This window comes from Hemitrygon akajei, chromosome 30, assembly GCF_048418815.1.
Source record: "Hemitrygon akajei chromosome 30, sHemAka1.3, whole genome shotgun sequence".
NCBI classification, from domain to species: domain Eukaryota; kingdom Metazoa; phylum Chordata; class Chondrichthyes; order Myliobatiformes; family Dasyatidae; genus Hemitrygon; species Hemitrygon akajei.
The window spans coordinates 30,860,562-30,879,623 of record NC_133153.1 but is presented as its reverse complement, the minus strand read 5'-3'; the positions used below and the strand labels follow the sequence as shown (position 1 = coordinate 30,879,623).

Genomic DNA, 19,062 nt, shown 5'->3' with positions numbered 1-19,062 from the left:
ATTCCATCATGGCTCATTGAATATCCTTCTCAACCTCATTCTCCTACCTTCTTCCCGTAAGCCTCGATGAACTTACTAGTTGTAGTAGGCAGTTGTCAATCCCAGGGGATCATGGGTTTGTGCCTCTGGTGGACCGCGTCCTCTCCAGGGCGCAAGCCTGGGCGGGAAGAGTTGAAGAACTGGCTGTTGCCCGGGTTTGAAATCAGTTTTCCTCCTCCTAGGTGGACTGCCATCCGAGGCTGATGGACCCCACCTGCCCAAAGCACCTGGTTTGGAGGCGCCTTTTCCCCTTTAGAGACAGTTCCGCCGGCCCTGGTAGCTAAGCCACATGTGGAGGCCAAGATTTGGACTTGGTTGTCAGAGGCTGTTAGAGTCGCACGCCATTTGGAGCACTTTATAGGTAGTGGGAGCTTATTCCCACTACCACCCTGGCTATGACAACCTTAGGAACCACTTACTAGAACCATGGAAAAGCACAGCACAGAATCAGGCCCTTCAGCCCATTTGGTCTGTGCTAAGCCATTTAAGCTGCCTACTCCCATTGATCTGCACTGGGATCACAGCCCTCCATACACCTACCATCCCTGTACTAATCAAGAACCTATTCAACTCTGGTTTAAATATACCCAATGAGGGTATATTAAGGCGTGTATACCCAAATTTACACCTAAACCTGACTCGTATCCTGAAAGCAGAACAAAAGCACCCAGAACCCATTCAGAAAGGCCCTAGTCACATCGACCAGAACAAACTGTGATCTGACAATCCAAAGTACAATTTTTAAGTAATTTAATTCTAAACATTTAAGTTGACGTGTTTGCTGTAATTATTTAAAACCCTTATATACTGTTCATATTTTGTACCTTCACAGTATGGTCTAGGTCAATTTTGACCCGGCCTAAGAATCCCCTCATAACAAGTGTCTATACCAAATTTTGAACCACAGATCTATTTAGAATGTATAATAGCCTATCGGCATTAATAAATGGGTGATAAATCCTTAATTAATGTTTCAGAGAACGAAAATCCATTTTAATAGATACGGGTCAAATTTGACCCGGAACAGCCTCAATGTACAAAAATCTGTAGCACCTGTACAATAGTATAACATTTTTAAATATTTTCATTTTTGCGCAATTTGGATCACTTTAGGAAAAGTCATCGAATTTCGGTTAAAAAAAAAATGGCATTTAGGGTGTTTTTACTGCAGACAAATGTCAAAACAGGTCAAATTTGACCCAAACTGTATGTAAGGGTTTAAACATGCAACTTGGTAGTGCCATGAAGTTCTCTATTCCAGTCAACAGGATTGCAGATCCTGTCACAGATCTAAGCTGGTTGCAGGTTCCATAGGCTGATGTCCCAGCAAATGCTTTTGGACACCATGTAGAGTCTAGCAGGGGAGTTTCTTCCCCTCCGTCATCAGATTTCTGAAGAGTCCAAGAACCCACGAATAATACTACCTTACTTTTTTGTTCTTTTTTTTTCTTGCTCTACTTATTTGTTCTTATAATTCTTAAAGTGACATAGTAAATTTCTACTGAAGTACTGTGGAGAGTATTCTAGCTGGTTTCATCACCAACTGGAATAGAGGGGCCACTGCACATGATCTGAAAAAGCTGCAGTAAGTTGTAAACTCAGCCAGCTCTATCATGGGCACTAGCCTCCCCAGCATCCAGGACACCCTGAAAAAGCAATACCTCAAGAATGCGGCATCCATCATTAAAGACCCCCATCACCCAGGACGTGTCCTGTTATTGCTACCATCAAGGAAGAGATACAGGAGCTTGAAGAGATACAATCAATGTTTCAGGAACAGTTTCTTCCTCTCTGCCATCAGATTTCTGTATGGTCAATGAACCCATAGACACTACCTTAGTATATTATTTTCCCTCTCTCTTTGCACTACTTACTTAATTTTAAAAATATATACTTATTGTAACTTAGTTTTTATGTATTGCAATGCACTGCTGCCATAAAACAACAAATTTCATGACCTAATTCTGAGCAGACGGGGAAAAAATCTCTGGTCATGTGGGAAAACTATTTTCTGGCACTTACATGTAACAGTGGTTATTGGAATTGTGCGTGGAATTGTCATTAATTCTTGTTTAAATGGATATACCTGAAAATGTAACCATTCCTACAGCTCGGGGGAGATAATGTGGAAAATAGTAGACACAATTTTTGCTTCTGAATTACTTATGTCCAGTTGGCTGGGGTATCGAGAATCAAGGATTACTGTCTCAAAATAAGCAATAGATTCACGAGAATGATCCTGGGAACAAAAGGGTTCGTGTATGGGGGCTTTGGGCCCTCATTCACTGGAATTTAGAAGAATGAGAGGGGATCTCATTGAAACCTATCTAATACTATAGGACCTAGATCGATCAGATGTGGAATGTTACCTATAGTGGCAGAGCCTGGGACCACAGGGCACAGCCTCGGAATATCCTTTAGAGGGTGGTGGATCAGTGGAATTTGTTGCTTTGGATGGCTGCAAAGGCCCAATTATGGGTATATTTAAAGCGGAGGTTGTTGATCAGCAAGGGCATCAAGTTTATGGGGGAAAAGGCAGGAGAATGGGTTTGAATGGAATAATAAATCAGCCATGATGGAATGGCGGAGCGGACTCAATGGGCCGAATAGCCTAATTCTGTTCTTGCTTCTTATTATTCAGGACTGAAACAAGAAATTTGTTCGCTCAGGATAGTGAATCATTATAATTATCTTATCAAAGAGGGCAACAAATGATTATTTAGAAGAATCAGATTGCTCGAATCAGAATCAAGGAATATGGGGGTAGTATAGAAAAGCGAGGTAAAAGATCGGCCATCGGTGTATCGAATGACAGAGTAGGCACCAGGGCCTGAATCCCTACATTCTACTTCTATTTATGTTGATCAAGAAAGCTTTTTTTGAGAAAATGAATTTATGCTGGGATGTAAAAGCATTTAACAAAAATACAATCAGCAAAATTTTCATTTCAGAGTAACATTCAAATCATGCTGCAGGACAGGATTAGAGCGAAGACATTGTACAAATTTAGAAACTGGCTCTACGAAGACGAGAAAAGGCTGTTTTGAGCCAGTAGTTAATTGTGATGTGGAACATGTTACCATGGAAGAAGTCACAGAGAAAGACAACTAGACTTGTACGGAGGAAAGATCTGGGTAACGAATGGGCAGGGGAAAAAAAAAATCAGTAATGTGGAAATGACCAACGGACCTAGAAATTAACATCTTTTTTTGCTCCTTCACTGGTTAGAGTAACTCATCAACATTTCACTCTAAATGCATTTTGCTAATCTGTGCATTTAAATTGAATACTTACATCCCTTCAATTCTTAGGCTGAATATGATGCACATCCATGTATTAAACAAACAAATTGCCTCCTCTGCAGGAGGGCTGCTGTTCCTCTAGTCTTCAGCGTACAAAAGAATTGACAGAGGGGCTTGTAAGAGCTGTGCAGTACCAGATGTTAATTAATTATCAGCTTTTACTCTTTGCTTTAAAAGATTAAGTGGCAGCACTTTAGTCATTATCATTTGAACCTTACAAAATATACATCTGGGTTTTTTGGCACCATCTGTGAAAAATGAATCTTGTATAAAGTTCTGGATCCTGGCAATTGGCCCATTTAACATTGCCTTGCCGTGCCTCCCACAAGCTTAGCATTTGTCAGAGTCTTTGTCAAGCTCTCAAGTAGGAGATTGATACTGACTCTATCTAAGCCCAATCTTAATCTTCCTCCTGGGTCCCCGGGATGGATAATAATTCTTTCTAATAGGTGATTATATATTAAGCCATTTAAAACTGGAATGTTACAGTGGGTACTTGAGGGAGAGAGGGGAATATCAAACCGATTTCTGCTGATTACTACTGAGTGATTTTTTTTTTGTTTAAAATTGCAGAGTAACTCAGTGATGATGCCCCTTGTCCTTTGCCCACCCGCTTCATCAGCTGAATGGCTTTTCAGTAGTCACAGTGCTAAGTGTTGCCATATTTCACCCCTCTCTGCCATCTAGGGAAACAGCAGCCAGGGTTATGCCTACAAGTACATGGGCTTTATGACTAATAGGGGTACTTAGAATGAATCTCATCATTCCACGTACCAGGCCAGTTAATGTTGGAAGCAGACAGCTGGTTGAGGAAATTAGGTTGCTAATATGCGTGAAACTGTATCCAAACAGCACAGGACAGTGCCTGTAATATGGGAAGGATTGGCCTTTACTAGCTTGAAATAGCAAATTTCTATTTTAATTTCTTCATAAAACCAAATAAACCAAAATGTGATGCTGAATATTCAAAAATTGATTAACACAATTCCATGAGGCACGTTCATTAAAGGCTGTTCAATAATTTGGAAAAAGAATTTTATTTTACGGTTATAACTGCATTTTTTTTCAGACTTTGCAATAGTTTATACAGTATAATTTATGTTTTTTCCCCATCTGGCAGGAGAAGCATTAGATATTTACCAAATCATTGAAAAAACAAACGGTTCTCTTAAACGAAAGTGAGCACAGAACAAGAAATCGTTGGACTACAAAAGACAACTTCAGGAAAGCAAGAGCAGCGTTCACCCAGAATTACTTGTATGTAGTATTTCTGCAACACGAACTGTACAAACTGAAGCTTTGAGATCACCCATCAGGACCAACTTCAAAATCAGAATGGGAAATTATTCAAAGCTGATATGAGAAGGTGATAACGTTTTGCATGGTTCAGATCTTGTGATGGGTAAGAGCTTAACTTTAGTATCCTCACTGGACAAAATATTCACCGGTGTTCTTAATTCATCTTTTTCTTTTTTTCTTCTTTGGTTCTCTGTTTTCGTCTACAGTGGTATTTGACTAAATAAGGAAAGTTTAAAAAAAAGTTCCACTATATTAATTGTACAATATGGAAACCTCTGTTTAAATATACATGCTTCATTTAACACAAAATTTCAGTAATGCTGAAAGATTACTTCTCTCTTTCCTGTGCTGTAATTACTATAATTGTATCAGTATGAGCTATGCACAAACCACTTGGCAAATCAGTATGATTATTTCCCAGTGATTATTCATGGGTCAGGGATTAGAACCACTGGGTAGCAGTAATAACGGGGTGTATTTAAAGTCTCTTCGAACGAGCATGGTATTTGGCACATTTCTCACTGTAATTGGGTGCTCCATCCTCATTACCCATCACTAATCAAAAGGGAATCGACTTGCACATTTAATCAAAGCATAAAAGTTCAGTTTTTTCCATTCCCACTGTGCAAAATTCCTGACCCAATATAAAATGCTCTCAATGGTTTGATTGCTTAAGATAGGAAAAAAAACCTTTTTGTATATAACCATGCTAAGGACTATTCTGGTGACTATACATGTAACAATGTTTGAAATGTTTTCCTATAAATTTCCCCTTGCAGCAGTTTTGATCATCGCCTAGTCCAATTTACATTATGAAAATTAAGCAGCAAATGCTTAAAAGACGCAGCAATCCAGGCAGCGTCTGTGATAAAAGAAACAGAATTAACGTTTCAGATGTGAAGTGATAACTGTTTTTCACTCTCAAGCTGATGCCTTATTGGCTGAGTTTTGCATTTCCAGTGCCCTTTATTCAAACGAATAACTTTATTTTGGTTACCCTACAATGACTCAAGAATTATTTTAACCAAAAATATTCTGTACTAAAACAACAGATCCATTTGCAGTCCCCTATTCCTTTCTAAAAGTGGATCTTACCAGCTCTCAACAAATTGAAAATGGGATTGATTTCCTTTCTTTTCCCTAGTAGAAAAACAAAACATTTAAATATAGCTGTCTCATGCAAGCTTAAAGGCACATTAAAAGTGCTGTCCTGGTTGCTTCCCCTCAACATTTTCCTCTTTAATTTTTCTTTGGCAATCAAAACAAATTATTTGGAGAGACCCACAGCTGTAGCCTTGGATCTTGCTTAATAGCATGTATTAACAGCAGTCTGGCGTAAACTTTGAGTGAGATGTTGCCTGAAATTAAGAGATTTTGTCAACTAATGGTGAGTAATACTGAACTGATGGAAGGTAAGGTATAAAGAGTATGTGGCAAAAACTACAAAATATTTTTCAAAACTCACCTGATCACCAGGTTCATTCTCATCCTGCTGAATATCTCCGTCTTCCTGTTCTTGGAGCGCTGCATCCAATGTGGCTACATTAATTCGGAAATCTCGAGATGTGCTGAGCTTCATGTACTGCATTAAGTTCACCTACAAGATGGAGAAATGCCCTCTTAGTGGAATGCAAGGTTAATCACAAAGCTGGTCAGCTGCAAAACATGACTGGACATTATAACTGGTTGACTGGTAGAAACAAGCTCACCACAGCAAGGATGGGGCCAAATAGCCACAATCATTAATTACCATAGAAAGAGAACAATCTGCTTAGTTTACTGATTTTTATACAAGTAGTTCATTACTTCATTGATACTGTATAATAATTCAATTACCATTGCTACTTTTTGTCAGATCACTGAATACATCAATAATCTTTACTACAAACATAAGCTTTAGATACCTTCCTTCAAATTCGCTGACTATTAACTAACTGAATAGCCCATAGTTCACCCTCAAAAGGTTGTCATTTTAAATTTGTGGATCTTCACCTCCTTGCAGTAAAACATACATTGTTGAACTTTACCAAATGTTATACCTATTGAGTACAAAATCTATGCAGTAACCAGATTCGATGGACCAAATGGCCTAATTCTGCTCCTCAGTCTGATGGATTCAGTAGTTAGATTTGCAATAATGATGCAGTGCAGAAATGAGGGTCAGAATTGGCTGCTACAGTGCTAGGAAACAGTATCACAGACTTCTAATGCATATTAGGGCAGTTAATGGCATAAATAAGTTGGGGACCCCAGCATTAGGGCTTGCTAGATGATACTTTGATCTATTGGAGCAGTTTAGAGAAAAACTATGCAGATTTCACGGAAGAAAAATTGAACACTCCATTTCTTATTAGCAAGCATATATTGTAGAGTTGTGATGAGTAAATTAAAATCAAAATCAGATGCATCGGTAATCTAAAATTTGAATAACGTAGCAAAAGATAAATCAAGACAAAGTATATCTTTTATGTCTAAATATCTTTTAAGTTTTTTTGAAAAACATAGTTTAGTAATCTTTACTTAGCACATTTGGTCAGATCTTAATGCTCTTATAGGCAGAAAAATGAAAATACCACAAACTTAAAAAGCATAATTGATGAGAAAAGTTAAGTTTGTTTACTTTGGAATATCAGATTTTTAAGAGTACAAGAAGGTTTCAAAATATACCCAAGTCATTCTGCCCTGAAATGCTCATTGTAGGAAATCAAAAATCACCACTGCAATAGGAAATTTTATTCCTTCACTCAAAAGCCAATTGATTTCTAGTTTAAGTTATTATGAAAGGATATTGAGGATGATAAAAATGATTCAGGACTATTTTATTAATGGAGAGCTAAACAAATTAAGAACATAACTGGGCAATAGGTTGTTGGAGTTGGTTAAAATTGAACTGTTTATAAAAAAAAGTCCTATCAAGCCTAGTGGCATTTTTTTTTAATTATTTGCAATGTGTCATATACTGTCATAGATAAAAAGATAAATTTCTCTAGGAGGTAATTGATTTAATTTCCTTCATTGTCTTTTATCACTACAGATTTATCTAACTTTTTTTATCAATAAAACATAGTTCATAAATTAACGGTTCAAGAATAGCCTCCTACCTTTGATTTCTTGGTAAGATGAATCAAGAATTTTTCATACTGCTCAATGGCAAATATTAGGTTGGGTATAGGCTTGGTTTCGCGCAGTACTCGAGCCTGATAATAGAATGACAAGTTTTCAGTTGTTTATCCTGAGAGGCCATTGCAAAAGGTCAATGAAAGAGTAGGTAATGATTACAACACAAGCTTTTACAAGCCTTTACTATTCAGTTACTGTAAATCTCAATGGTGACAGCAATTTCTAAATTAATTTCAGAAATGATAGTATTACAGTGTGCTGATGACAGAATATCTGAACTCAATTCTATTTCCACCATCTATAGAAATGTAATAATTTATTACAATAGTCATTATCCATGTTGAGATGAATCACAAAATACAAACATTTATATCAATAAATTATTTTAAATTGTGTCATAGATACACAAGAATATACTAGCAAATGATTACTCTTATGACTCAAATTCTGATAAAACTGTTAAACACAAAAGATTCTGCGGATGTACACACACAGAATGCTGGAGGAATGCAGTAGGTCAGGCAGCAACTATAGAAATGAATAAACACTCGATGTTTTGGGCCAAGATCCTTCAGGACTGGAGGGGAAGAGGGAAGACGTCAGAATAAGGTGGGGGAGGAGAGAGAGGAAGGACAAGCCAGAAGGTGATAGGTGAAGCCAGGTGGACGAAAGAAGCTGGGAGGTGATAGGTGGAAAGGTAAAGGAGAGGAGGGGGACCGGGGGGAGGTGATAGACGAGTGAGGAGAAAGAGGATGGGGAAAACAATTACCAGAAGTTGGATAAATCTATGCTCATGCCATCAGGTTGGCGAGTACCTTAGACAGAATACGAGGTGTTGCTTTTCCAACCTGAGAGTTGCCTCATTGTGTCAGAATGGGAATGGGAATAGGAATTAAAATTTTGGATAGGTGAGGAGAAAAACAATCATTTGTTAAAGTAACACGAAATGCTGGAGGAACTCAGCAAGCCAGGCGGCTTCCGTGGTAAGAGTAAACAGTCGCCATATCGGGCCGAAATCAGGACACCTGAGTGCTGATGAAGAGTCTTGGCCTGAAACGCTGTTTACTCTTTTCCATAGACACTGCCTGACCTGCTGAGTTCCTCCAGCATTCTGTGTGTATTACTTTGACTGGCACATCTGCAGACTTGCTCTTATTTGCTAAAGTATGCGAGTATGGATGGGTGAGCTGAGACAAAAATATCATTGTTCACCCTCATGCACATTTACACTGTGTTTAGGATTTTGAAGATCTTGTACCGTTGCTGCACTAACGGCTGCCATTTCCTTCTTTTTGTCCTTTTTCTTCCCCGCACCTCCTCCAAAGCTCATCATCTCATTCTGGATATTCTGTTCAGAAAACTCAAAAAGTTAGAATGGTCAAAGATTTGTTTCTAACACTGAACTGCTGCAAATCAGTATTGAATTGAATTGAATTTCAGTTTATTGTCATTTAGAAACCACAAATGTAATGCAGTTAAAAAATGAGACAACGTTCCTCCAGAATTATATCACAAAAGCACATGACAAAACAGACTACACCAGAAAATCCACATAACGTTTGGCAATCCCCAATCCAGAGTCCAGAGAGGCTGCTGCATATTAATATCGCGCTACCATCTTATTGCATTCCCCGGAAAGGAGCTCCAAATCCACAAAACAAGACTACCCAGACACACCAAGTCAGGAGACCAACTCTACCACCCAACAAACCAAAAACTAAAGTTACAAGACGTACACAAAACCATATAATCACATATAGTTATAGTTAACATATAATTACAACAGTGCAGACGATACCATAATTGATTAAAAAAAAGACCATGGACACAGTAAAAAAAATAGTCCAAAGATGTTAAAAGACTGTAAGTTCGAAAGAAACCACCACACAGTTTCCACAAGTTCTCAGGGTCCCGATAGACTCGTCATCCCACGCCAGCAGCAGAAGGGAATACCCCGCAATGGACTTCCAAGATATTCACACACTTGCCAGAGTTCGGCAAAACAATGAGCTTTAAACTTTGTCATTCTGCCAGGAGAAGGTGGAATGGAGTTCCCAAAGCAGTAATAATCGACATTTCATAGAGATCAAAAGCATAAATGAAGTAAAAAGAACAGCTTATTTCTAAAATACTTTCTTGGATATCTACGCTGCTCTTGTTTATATTAAACAAGCTACATTAGTTCAGGTAAGTAAATTGTTTGATGTGTCACTAAAGAATTACTGCAAATTCAACCACTGCTTTGTGCCAAACTGACAAAGATCTCTGCGAGGCATAATTTTCCCTAATGCCAAGTGAAATTTCAATCCATGTTCATACTAATAATTCCCACTTGATTTCCCTTACTGGAATGTGTGTATGTATCATGTACGAGTAGAAGCAGGCTTAGTTTAATTCTCTATTTTTCTTGCCATCTCAGTGTCTGGTTAGTGCCTGCTCCTTTCAACCTATAACTCACCTCAACCACAATATTCCCCTGAGACTGGAGTTAATCTTCAGAACTAAAGGGGAGCTTTCAATTTACAGTTACTACACTCCAGGATCAGAATTACTTAAGGCTTAATGGCTGAGCTGTAGTATGTAGATAACTTTAGCATTTATACAAGCAATAAACAATATTGCCCCATATTATATATCCAAATATTAAATAACAATTTAAATGCATCAAAATTGCCAGAAAAATCAATACAACTATATACTGGAAATGAATTATTACATACCTGAACATAGGTGATAAAAGCATAGCACTGAGGTGTTAGATGTGATCCTGAAAGTTTAACCTAAAGACAACAGAACAAAGACTTTACATCTCAAAGCATTATCACATTTTTGAGTTTCCATGAAAGTAGAAAATAGGAGCTTTGGTTCTTAATATCTCATGGAGAAGGGCTACATGTTTATCTAAGGTGGCATTCCACTTTGTGGAAGGTGACATGGAGGAAATTGGGAACAGCCACCTCTATGTCTTCCTTATAATGTTCTGAAACTGACAGAACCTGAAAACAGACTGCTCCTTAACCTGGCATGTTTGTGGGGTAGAGCAGAGAATGCATAGCACTCTTTCATCAGTTTTTTTTTTAAAAGTCACATTTCAAAACATCTCATGCTTTGGTTTAGCAGAATTTTGGAATGTGAACTTCAGAAGTTTTTTTTCCACAGTTTATAAATGTAAATTCCTAATTGGATTAATCCTTAGATGCAAAAGAGCAGATTGTAGCTGTGATTTCCCACAACAGCCAGGTACTGCCTATAGAAGGAAAGATGGAAAACACAATACAAAATCAACTGTTCCACACAAGGTTAACACAGTGACGATGGAACCAGTGGAGAGACCAGCAAGTTTCCAGAATGCCAGCTATTTCCCCAAGGAACCATTAATAGCAGGCCGGGGACAAGTTGTCAACCTTTGCCTATGAATTGGGGCACAAGCTGGAAGCACAAGACTATATTAAAACAAAAGGTGGATCTAAGCACTGATTGCTTGGACAAACATTCAGGTTCATTACTAATTACAGAATCCAGTAAAGTTACTGATGGATACTGGGTTGATTGATTGCTACTGGGGAATTTGATGTGATGTTAACTGGTTTGAGAATCAGTTTGGGAGAATTAATCAGGCTACCTTTTGATATTTTGTGGTCCTGTTTGGAACTGGACAGATCTATGCAGACTTACTCATACTACCCAAGTGTTAATGTAAAAATAAATGGAACCTTAGATGAGGTACAGGATAACTGCCCTATGACTGAGTGCAAAGATATATGAATTAACTCGTTTTTACCTCTCCACCAACTAGCACTGATCACTTGCTACATGAGAATGAGCAGTGCATTGATTTGCTGCCCTCAGGTGGCAGCACTGTTTGTAAAAAGAATGTAACATCTGATATTTTCAGCAACCGAACCTTGCACTTAATACATAGAATTTGTTCTTTTGTTTCTACTTGTGCATTGAACATCAGGAAATACCGCACATTTCATTGGGGGATAGGGTCTTGTCTTCATTATTTACCAAAGGGACTGCTGTACAATATCACATCCAGATGACAGAATTGCTAATTGGAATTGGTATATTATTGTCATTTTGCCATTTTTCCAGCTAGTCCAGATCCTGCTCCAAGCTTTTGATAGTCTTCTTTGCTGTCCACTACACCCCCAATCTTGGTGTCATCCACAAATTTGCTGATCCAGTTGACCACATTGTCATCCGTGTCAACAATTTGGATGATAAACAACAACAGACCCAGCACTGATCCCTGTAAGCACTCCACTAGTTATAGACACATCTACGACTACTCTCTGACTTCTCCAACAAAACTAATGTCTAATCAATTTTACTACCTCATCTTGAACACCAAGTGACTGAACCTTCTTCACCAATCTCCCATGCAGGACCTTGACAAATGCCTTGTTGAAGTCCATGTAGGCAACATACACTGCCTTGCCTTTTTCAACTTTCCTGGTAACTTCCTTGAAAAACTCTAGAAGATTGGTTAGACATGACCTACCACACACAAAGCCATGCTGACCATCCAAATACTCATATATCCAGTCCCTTAGGTAACTTTCCAATAACTTCTCCACTACTGATGTCAGGCTCACCAGTCTATAATTTCTTAAACAGTGGAACAACATTGGCTCTCCTCCAGTCCTCTGGTACTTCACCTGTCGCTAATGATTATATCACTGCTAGAGCCCCAGCAATTTTTGCACTTGCCTCCCACAAGGTCCAAGGGAACACCTTAATCAGTCTTTGGGGATTTGTCCTCCCTGATTTGTCTCAAGACAGAAAACAGCTCCTCCTCTGTAATCTGAATAGAAGTCATGATCTCACTACTGCTTTGCCTCGCTTCTGTAGATTCTGTGTCCATCTCCCGAGTAAGTGTTCAGGTGCCTTGCCGTTCGGTGTAGGCGATCATGTCTCTCCATCCATCACGGTCCCTGACCCTCCGAATTGTAGTTGTTGCCTCCTGTTTTTAACCGTGATGTTATTCCATCTATCATTTCCATTCTCTGCCTGCCTCTGTTTATTTTTCCTTCCAGCTTTCCAGTTGTAACTAAATGTTCTAATATCTCTCTTCGCATGATGTGTCCAAAGAATTTTGATTGCTGTTTTCTGATTTTTTTTAAGTAATGTACATTTTGTTTTCGTTCTCTGTAGAATTCCTTCATTGGTTATCCTGTCCTTATATGATATGCATAGCATTCTTCTGAGGAACCACATCTGTGCTGCATTAATTTTTTCCATTGCATTTGTGATGGTCCATGACTTGCAGCCATACAGATGCAAAAAATTCATTTAAGATCTCCCTACATTTCTTCTGGCTCTAAACAGGTTATTATTCTGATTTTCCAGACGACCAATTTTGTCCCTTGCAATCCCTTTGCTTTTAACATCTCTATAGAATCCTTTGGGATTCTCCTTCACTTTGTCTGCTAGAGTAACCTCATGTCTTCTGTTAGCCCTACTGATTTCTTTCTTAAGCGTTTTCTCTTGTATTGCTTATACTCCATAAACACCTCATTTGTTCTTAGCTCCCTGTACCTACTATGCACCTTTTCTCCCCCTTTAACCAGAGCCTCAATATCTCTCGAAAACCAAGGTTCCTTGAACCTATTATCCTTGCCTTTTATTCTGACAGGCACATACAATCGTTGTACTCTCAAAATTTCACTTCTGAAAGCCTCCCACTTACCACGTACACCTTTGCCAGAAAACAGCTGGTCCCAATCCACATTTGCCAGATCCTTTCTGATACCATCAAAATTGGCCTTTCTCCAATTTAGACCATCAACCTGAAGACCAGACCTAACATTTTCCATAATTATCTTGAAACAAATAGCGTTATGGACACTAGCTGCAAAATGTTCCCCTACACAAACTTCTGTCACCTGCCCTGTCTCATTCTGTAACAGCAGATCAAATATTGCACACTCTCTCTTTGGGACCTCTATGTACTGATTAAGGAACCTTTCCTAAACATGTTTGACAAACTCTACACCTATTGGCTGGGACTCTCATACAGTAAAAGGACTAGATGGGATAAAGTTAAAAATCACCTACTATAACAACCTTGTGTTTCTTGCAGCAGTTTGCGATCTCACTACAAATTTGTTCTTCTAAATCCTGCAGGCTGTTGGGTGGTTTATAATATAGCCCCATTAATGTGGTCATATCTTTCTTCTTCCCCAGTTCCACCCATAAAGCCTCACTAACCGAGTTCGCATAACATTTTCTCTGACTAGTAACACCACTCCTGCCCTATCAAGTCTATTTTTTGATATACATGTGACAAATAAATCTAATCTTCAAATAAAAATCAGGAAGCACCTTTCCTGCTTAAGTGATACAGGAGATTTTGATCTCAGTCTGGAAAGGTGTAAAGAACTGAAAATGAGAGATATGAAGACAGTTAAGTGGAATTGAACTACAAATGGGTTTTAGTAACAAACATGGAATGTACTGAAGCTTAATGTCCTACCAGCAATCTGATGGGTTGATCTTAATGAGGAACATTCATTTACATCTCTCCTTCCTACAAAATGTTTCATAAAATAAAGATCAGCAGTTTATTACTTACCAATTTCTCAAACCTCGCAGGAAGATGTGCGACATTTGTTGTGTACCCATGGATGTACTGGAAGAGCGGGTAAAAGTAATGGAGTTAATGTACATAATCAGTAAATATGTTAATTTTACCCCACCCAAATAGAGGGATTTAATCCAAAGGCATTAAAATGTCAGGCACTGAGAAAGAAAAATATTTCTTTAATGTTAAAAATAAAACTTCAACCTCAGTCTTTTTCAAAACATTAGTTAATTTGGTCAACTGGAGCATAAGGAGTAGGAAATGGATTCTTCCGTTTTCTTCATGCAACTTGCCAAAGAAACATTCAAAAGGAAGCTGGCTTGAATCCTGGGTTAACAACGATTGTTAAAGGTATGTTTGGTGCCAGAAACAGATTAATGCTAGATTGATTAAACTCATTGCAACGATCTTGACAGAAAAAGATGTCAAGCAAGTAATGAAAAGGCACACAACTGATTTCACCTGATGTATGAAGGTGTTTTGTGCAATTTTTACCTTCTGAATGATTATTTGACCATCTCTAAACAACAGATTTATGCTCATATGATATACTGTATCACTAACTTATTGCCACAGATGATTGTGGAGACTAAGTCATAGGTTATATTTAAAGCAGAGACTGACAAGTTCTTGATTAGTACGGGAGAAGGTAGGAGAATGGGGTTGAGAGGGAAGATTGAATGGCAGAGCATATTTGAAGGGCCAAATGGCCTAATACTGTTCCTATGGCTTATGATTATACTCATCTCACCTGTCAATATAGTTTATGCCCCTTCCTTTGTTCACCCTGTCAACCATACTATGAATGAATAAAGGGAGCAACTAGTTCATGTTAGAGTTGAAGCCATACAGTTTGTACAACACACAAACACGCCCAACTTGCCCAAGCCAATGGTATTGCCAATCCAATTTGCCTGCATTAGGCCCATGTCTCTCCATTTAGTTACTGCTTTACTGGGGCAGCCAGAAGTATGGACAGAGTCCAAAGAGTGGAGGCTGATTTCAGGGATATGCCAAGCTGTGTTCACAACTGTGTTTTTCTTGCAGTCATGTACATTGCAGTTGCCATAGCAAGCCGTTATGCAACCAGACAGAATACTTTCTATGGTGCATCAATTTAAAACAAATAAATAAATCACTCAATCAATCGGTAAGAGTCAATAAGATCATGTTGAATTTCTTTTTTTTTTTGCCTTTTAAACACTGTAATCTGCCTCGGTATGGAAATAAAATGACCCTCAGATCCCTACATACCACCCCCCTCTACCTTAAACCTATGTCTTCTAGTATTAGTCGCCCCTCACCCGAGGAAACATTCTACCCTCCCTGTGCCCTTTCATGATTTTATAACCTCTATAAAGGTCCCCCTGAGCTTTCCATGTTCCAATGTGAATAAACCCAATCTATCCAATCTCTCCTTATAAGTAAAGCCCTCCTTCCCTGGTAATATCCACTGGTGTTTCACCATTCAATTTTCTTCCATTTTTCCTCCAACAACTCACACAATTCTGAGCACAACCAAAGAAAAATCACACCTAAAAACCATGTTGTAATCATGTCCCTGTGCATTGCCTTGAATAAACAAAACCAGTTCTGTAGACTTACGTATTTTACTAATGAGGTGAGAATGTTATACATTTTGCCCAACTCCTTCAGGAGGATGTCCACGCAGGCTCCTGATGGAATAGATGTCTGTATAAGCTCGTGGAAAGCAGTTAGCAGGGTACCCAACTGAAGAATTATTGCTTTCTCCACAGTTTCTCTCACAGATGATCCTTGAGAATTTTCATCTACAAATGGAGAACAAAACTTAGTGTGGGTGAGACAAATTAGTAAGTCCTGGAATTATAATTGTCCTGATGTCACTGACTGTTGTGCAGGGTGATAGTCATCTCCTGTCTGTAGTAAATGCTTAATGGTGGGTGTGGGGAGAAAGCGTTAAATTGTTTAAAGTGTTCTGTGCTCGTTGCACTTTTTGAGCTTAGTCTCCATGCACTCCTGCCACAAAGACTTGAGGCGCCCAATGCTTTCCTAGATATTGCTTCATTTTGAGTAGTCGCTGGGAAAAGATTCCCTACATCAGTCAGGATATTATTTCATATGTGCACCCTGGATACTGCCTGTACCTTCAGGAAGAAGGTACAAGCGCCTCAGGACTCACACCACCAGGTTCAAGAACAGAGACTACCCGTCTACCATCAGGCTCTTTAATAAATGGGGATAACTTCACTCACTTGCCCCATCACTGAGATGGTCACACTTTAATCTCACTTTACAGACTCCTCCTTGTTATTGCTACACATTTACATTTGCAGTTTGTTGTCTTCTGCACTCCAGTTGATCTTTTATTGATCTTGTTATCATGACTATTCTATAGATTTGCTGAATATGCCCACGGGAAAATTGATTGTATACATGTACTTTGATAATATTTACTCTGAACTTTACTGGTGCCGATAATGCTGGACATCAGGGAAAAACAGGCACTGTGATTACTTTGTGCCTCCTCCATATTTTATCAAAATGGAGGGTTAAGTAGGAGGCAAGGGGTGGATTAATATTAGAGTAGGTTAAACAGTTAGCACAACATTGTGGGCTGAAGAGCCAGTATTGTGCAGTAATATTGTCCATCCAGGCAATGCTTTCTTGTTGCTGCTGCTATCAGGAAGGAGGTATAAGAGCCTTAGGTCCCACATCGCCAGGTTCAGGAATGGTTATTGCCCTTCAACTATCAGGCTCCTGAACTAGTGTGGATAACCTCACTTACCTCAACTCTGAACCAATTCAGACAGACATACTTTATTGATCCCGAGGGAAACTGGGTTTCGTTACAGCCGCACCAACCAAGAATAGCGAAGAAATATAGCAATATAAAACGATAAATAATAATAAGTTAATCATGCCCAGTGGAAATAAGTCCAGGACCAGCCTATTGGCTCAGTGGTACATCTCGGTGGAATGAGTCTCTGGCTGATTGTACTCCTGTGCCTAACCAGTACATTACGGAGTGGATGGGAGACATTGTCCAAGATGGCATGCAACTTGGACAGCATCCTCTCTTCAGACACCACCACTCTTTTCATTTCACAACCTACAGTCTCACTTCCAAGCATTCTGCAACTCATGTTCTCAGTATTATTTATTTATTTTTTTGTATTTGCAGAATCTTGTCTCCTTTTGCACATTGGTTTGCTTGTCAGTCTTGGTGTATAGCTTTTTATTGATTTTATTTCTTTGTTCTACTGTAAATGCTTGTAAGAAAACAGGTGGTATTGTGGTGACATATACAGTACATACTCCGATAATAAATTTACCTTAAGCTTTGTTCTATGTTCCTGTTGGCTAGGAGGCCACAGGTTGTTAATAGGGGTATTCTTTTCAAGGACATTGATACCTCAACACTGTTTATTTTGTAGGAGCATCTACAGGCCAAGTTGGGGATAAGAGACCAAATTATGTGGTGCAAGTCCAGCTACTGTCAACAGCTATCATGGCACAAGTGATGCTTCCACCTCTGTAGCCCTTCTCTTGAACAATGATGCAAGTGCCCAAACTTGGTTTGAGGATTTTGCCATGAGACCTTATTCTTATTTCTCTGACTTTCATGTTATGTTCCAAGTCTTTTATCAGGTATAAGACTCCCAAGCACATTGACTTTTAGACTCTTTACTTGCCAATCAGCTGTTTTCAGAAGAGAAGGAAATGTGTGGGTGGGGAGGGGGGTCAGTGGACTCGAAAGAAAACAAAGATTAACCACTGATTTGTATAAGCTGACAATTCATTTTCACTATACTCAATAGGTTTCACAATCAACCATTTCTCAACAGATTTTGGATCATGAGCGTGAGCATGACAGAAGTTGAGGCAAGGCAAGAGAGAAAGGAGGGAGGGAGGCAAGAAAGAAAGAAGAAAGGTGAATATGGGAATGTGCAGAATGAGCTTTGAAAGAGCTTGGGGATGTCAAGAAATGCAAGACGGAAATAGGTGAAAAAGATGGAGCAGCAAGATCAGGGTGAAATCTGAAAACAAAGATGAAATGTTTAAAGGTGAGCCAAGTCCTGATGAAGGATCTCAGCCTGGAACATCAACACTTTACTCCTTTCCACAGATGATGCCCAACTTGCTGAATTCCTCCAGCATTTTGTATGTGTTACTCTGGATTTCTCTTGGGTTTATGTATTGCAAATTATGTTAAGGACAGCATTATACGAGGAAGAGGGTTACCTCGCAATATATTAGGGTATACTATTGACATTGGAACAGTCAAGTCTCGACATAACAAAGACATGATTTCTCTTTCAAATCCTTAAGCAAGACAAGATAGGCAAAGAGCCAGGTCATATTATTCTAGCTAACAGAGCAGATATAGCACTGGAAATTCATTTTACATCATGCACTAAATTAAGGTTCAGGAAAAGGGGCATTCAATGCTCAAAGAAAGTTTATGTTCCTACATGCTGCAAAAGCAGTGTGACTAATTAAAGACTGTGTGGAAAGGTGAAGTGTTAAGCTCGTTGCTCACAGCAGCAGAAGGCACCTGATAGATTTTGAGAATATTACTGTGAGTGGCAACATGCAAAGAAGAGACACTATGGGGCCAAGGATGGATTCTCGTAGCACTCCAGAAATAATGGTCCGAGAGAGGAAAGAAAGAGCATTGATTTGTTAGCCAAGGTTGAAACCAAACAAGTACAGTTATATCCAGCTGTGCAA

At 38.9% G+C, this 19,062-nt stretch overlaps 2 protein-coding genes across 5 annotated transcripts in view; one reads left to right on the top strand and one right to left on the bottom strand.

The window, feature by feature from the left end:
* The window catches only part of polg (polymerase (DNA directed), gamma), a 65,908-nt gene extending 57,736 nt beyond the window's left edge, over positions 1-8,172 (top strand). For both annotated transcript variants that reach the window (XM_073033242.1, XM_073033241.1), the window contains one exon: positions 4,462-8,172. In XM_073033242.1, the coding sequence (XP_072889343.1) occupies positions 4,462-4,523 (62 nt within the window). In that variant the 3' untranslated portion in view covers positions 4,524-8,172. The remainder of the gene's footprint in view (positions 1-4,461) is intronic.
* The window catches only part of fanci (FA complementation group I), an 89,843-nt gene continuing 75,500 nt past the window's right edge, over positions 4,720-19,062 (bottom strand). For all 3 annotated transcript variants that reach the window (XM_073033239.1, XM_073033238.1, XM_073033240.1), the window contains exons 32-38: positions 15,955-16,139; positions 14,341-14,397; positions 10,481-10,540; positions 9,019-9,108; positions 7,742-7,837; positions 6,106-6,237; positions 4,720-4,856 (exon numbers count right to left, since the gene is read on the bottom strand). In XM_073033239.1, the coding sequence (XP_072889340.1) occupies positions 4,800-4,856; positions 6,106-6,237; positions 7,742-7,837; positions 9,019-9,108; positions 10,481-10,540; positions 14,341-14,397; positions 15,955-16,139 (677 nt within the window). In that variant the 3' untranslated portion in view covers positions 4,720-4,799. The remainder of the gene's footprint in view (positions 4,857-6,105; positions 6,238-7,741; positions 7,838-9,018; positions 9,109-10,480; positions 10,541-14,340; positions 14,398-15,954; positions 16,140-19,062) is intronic.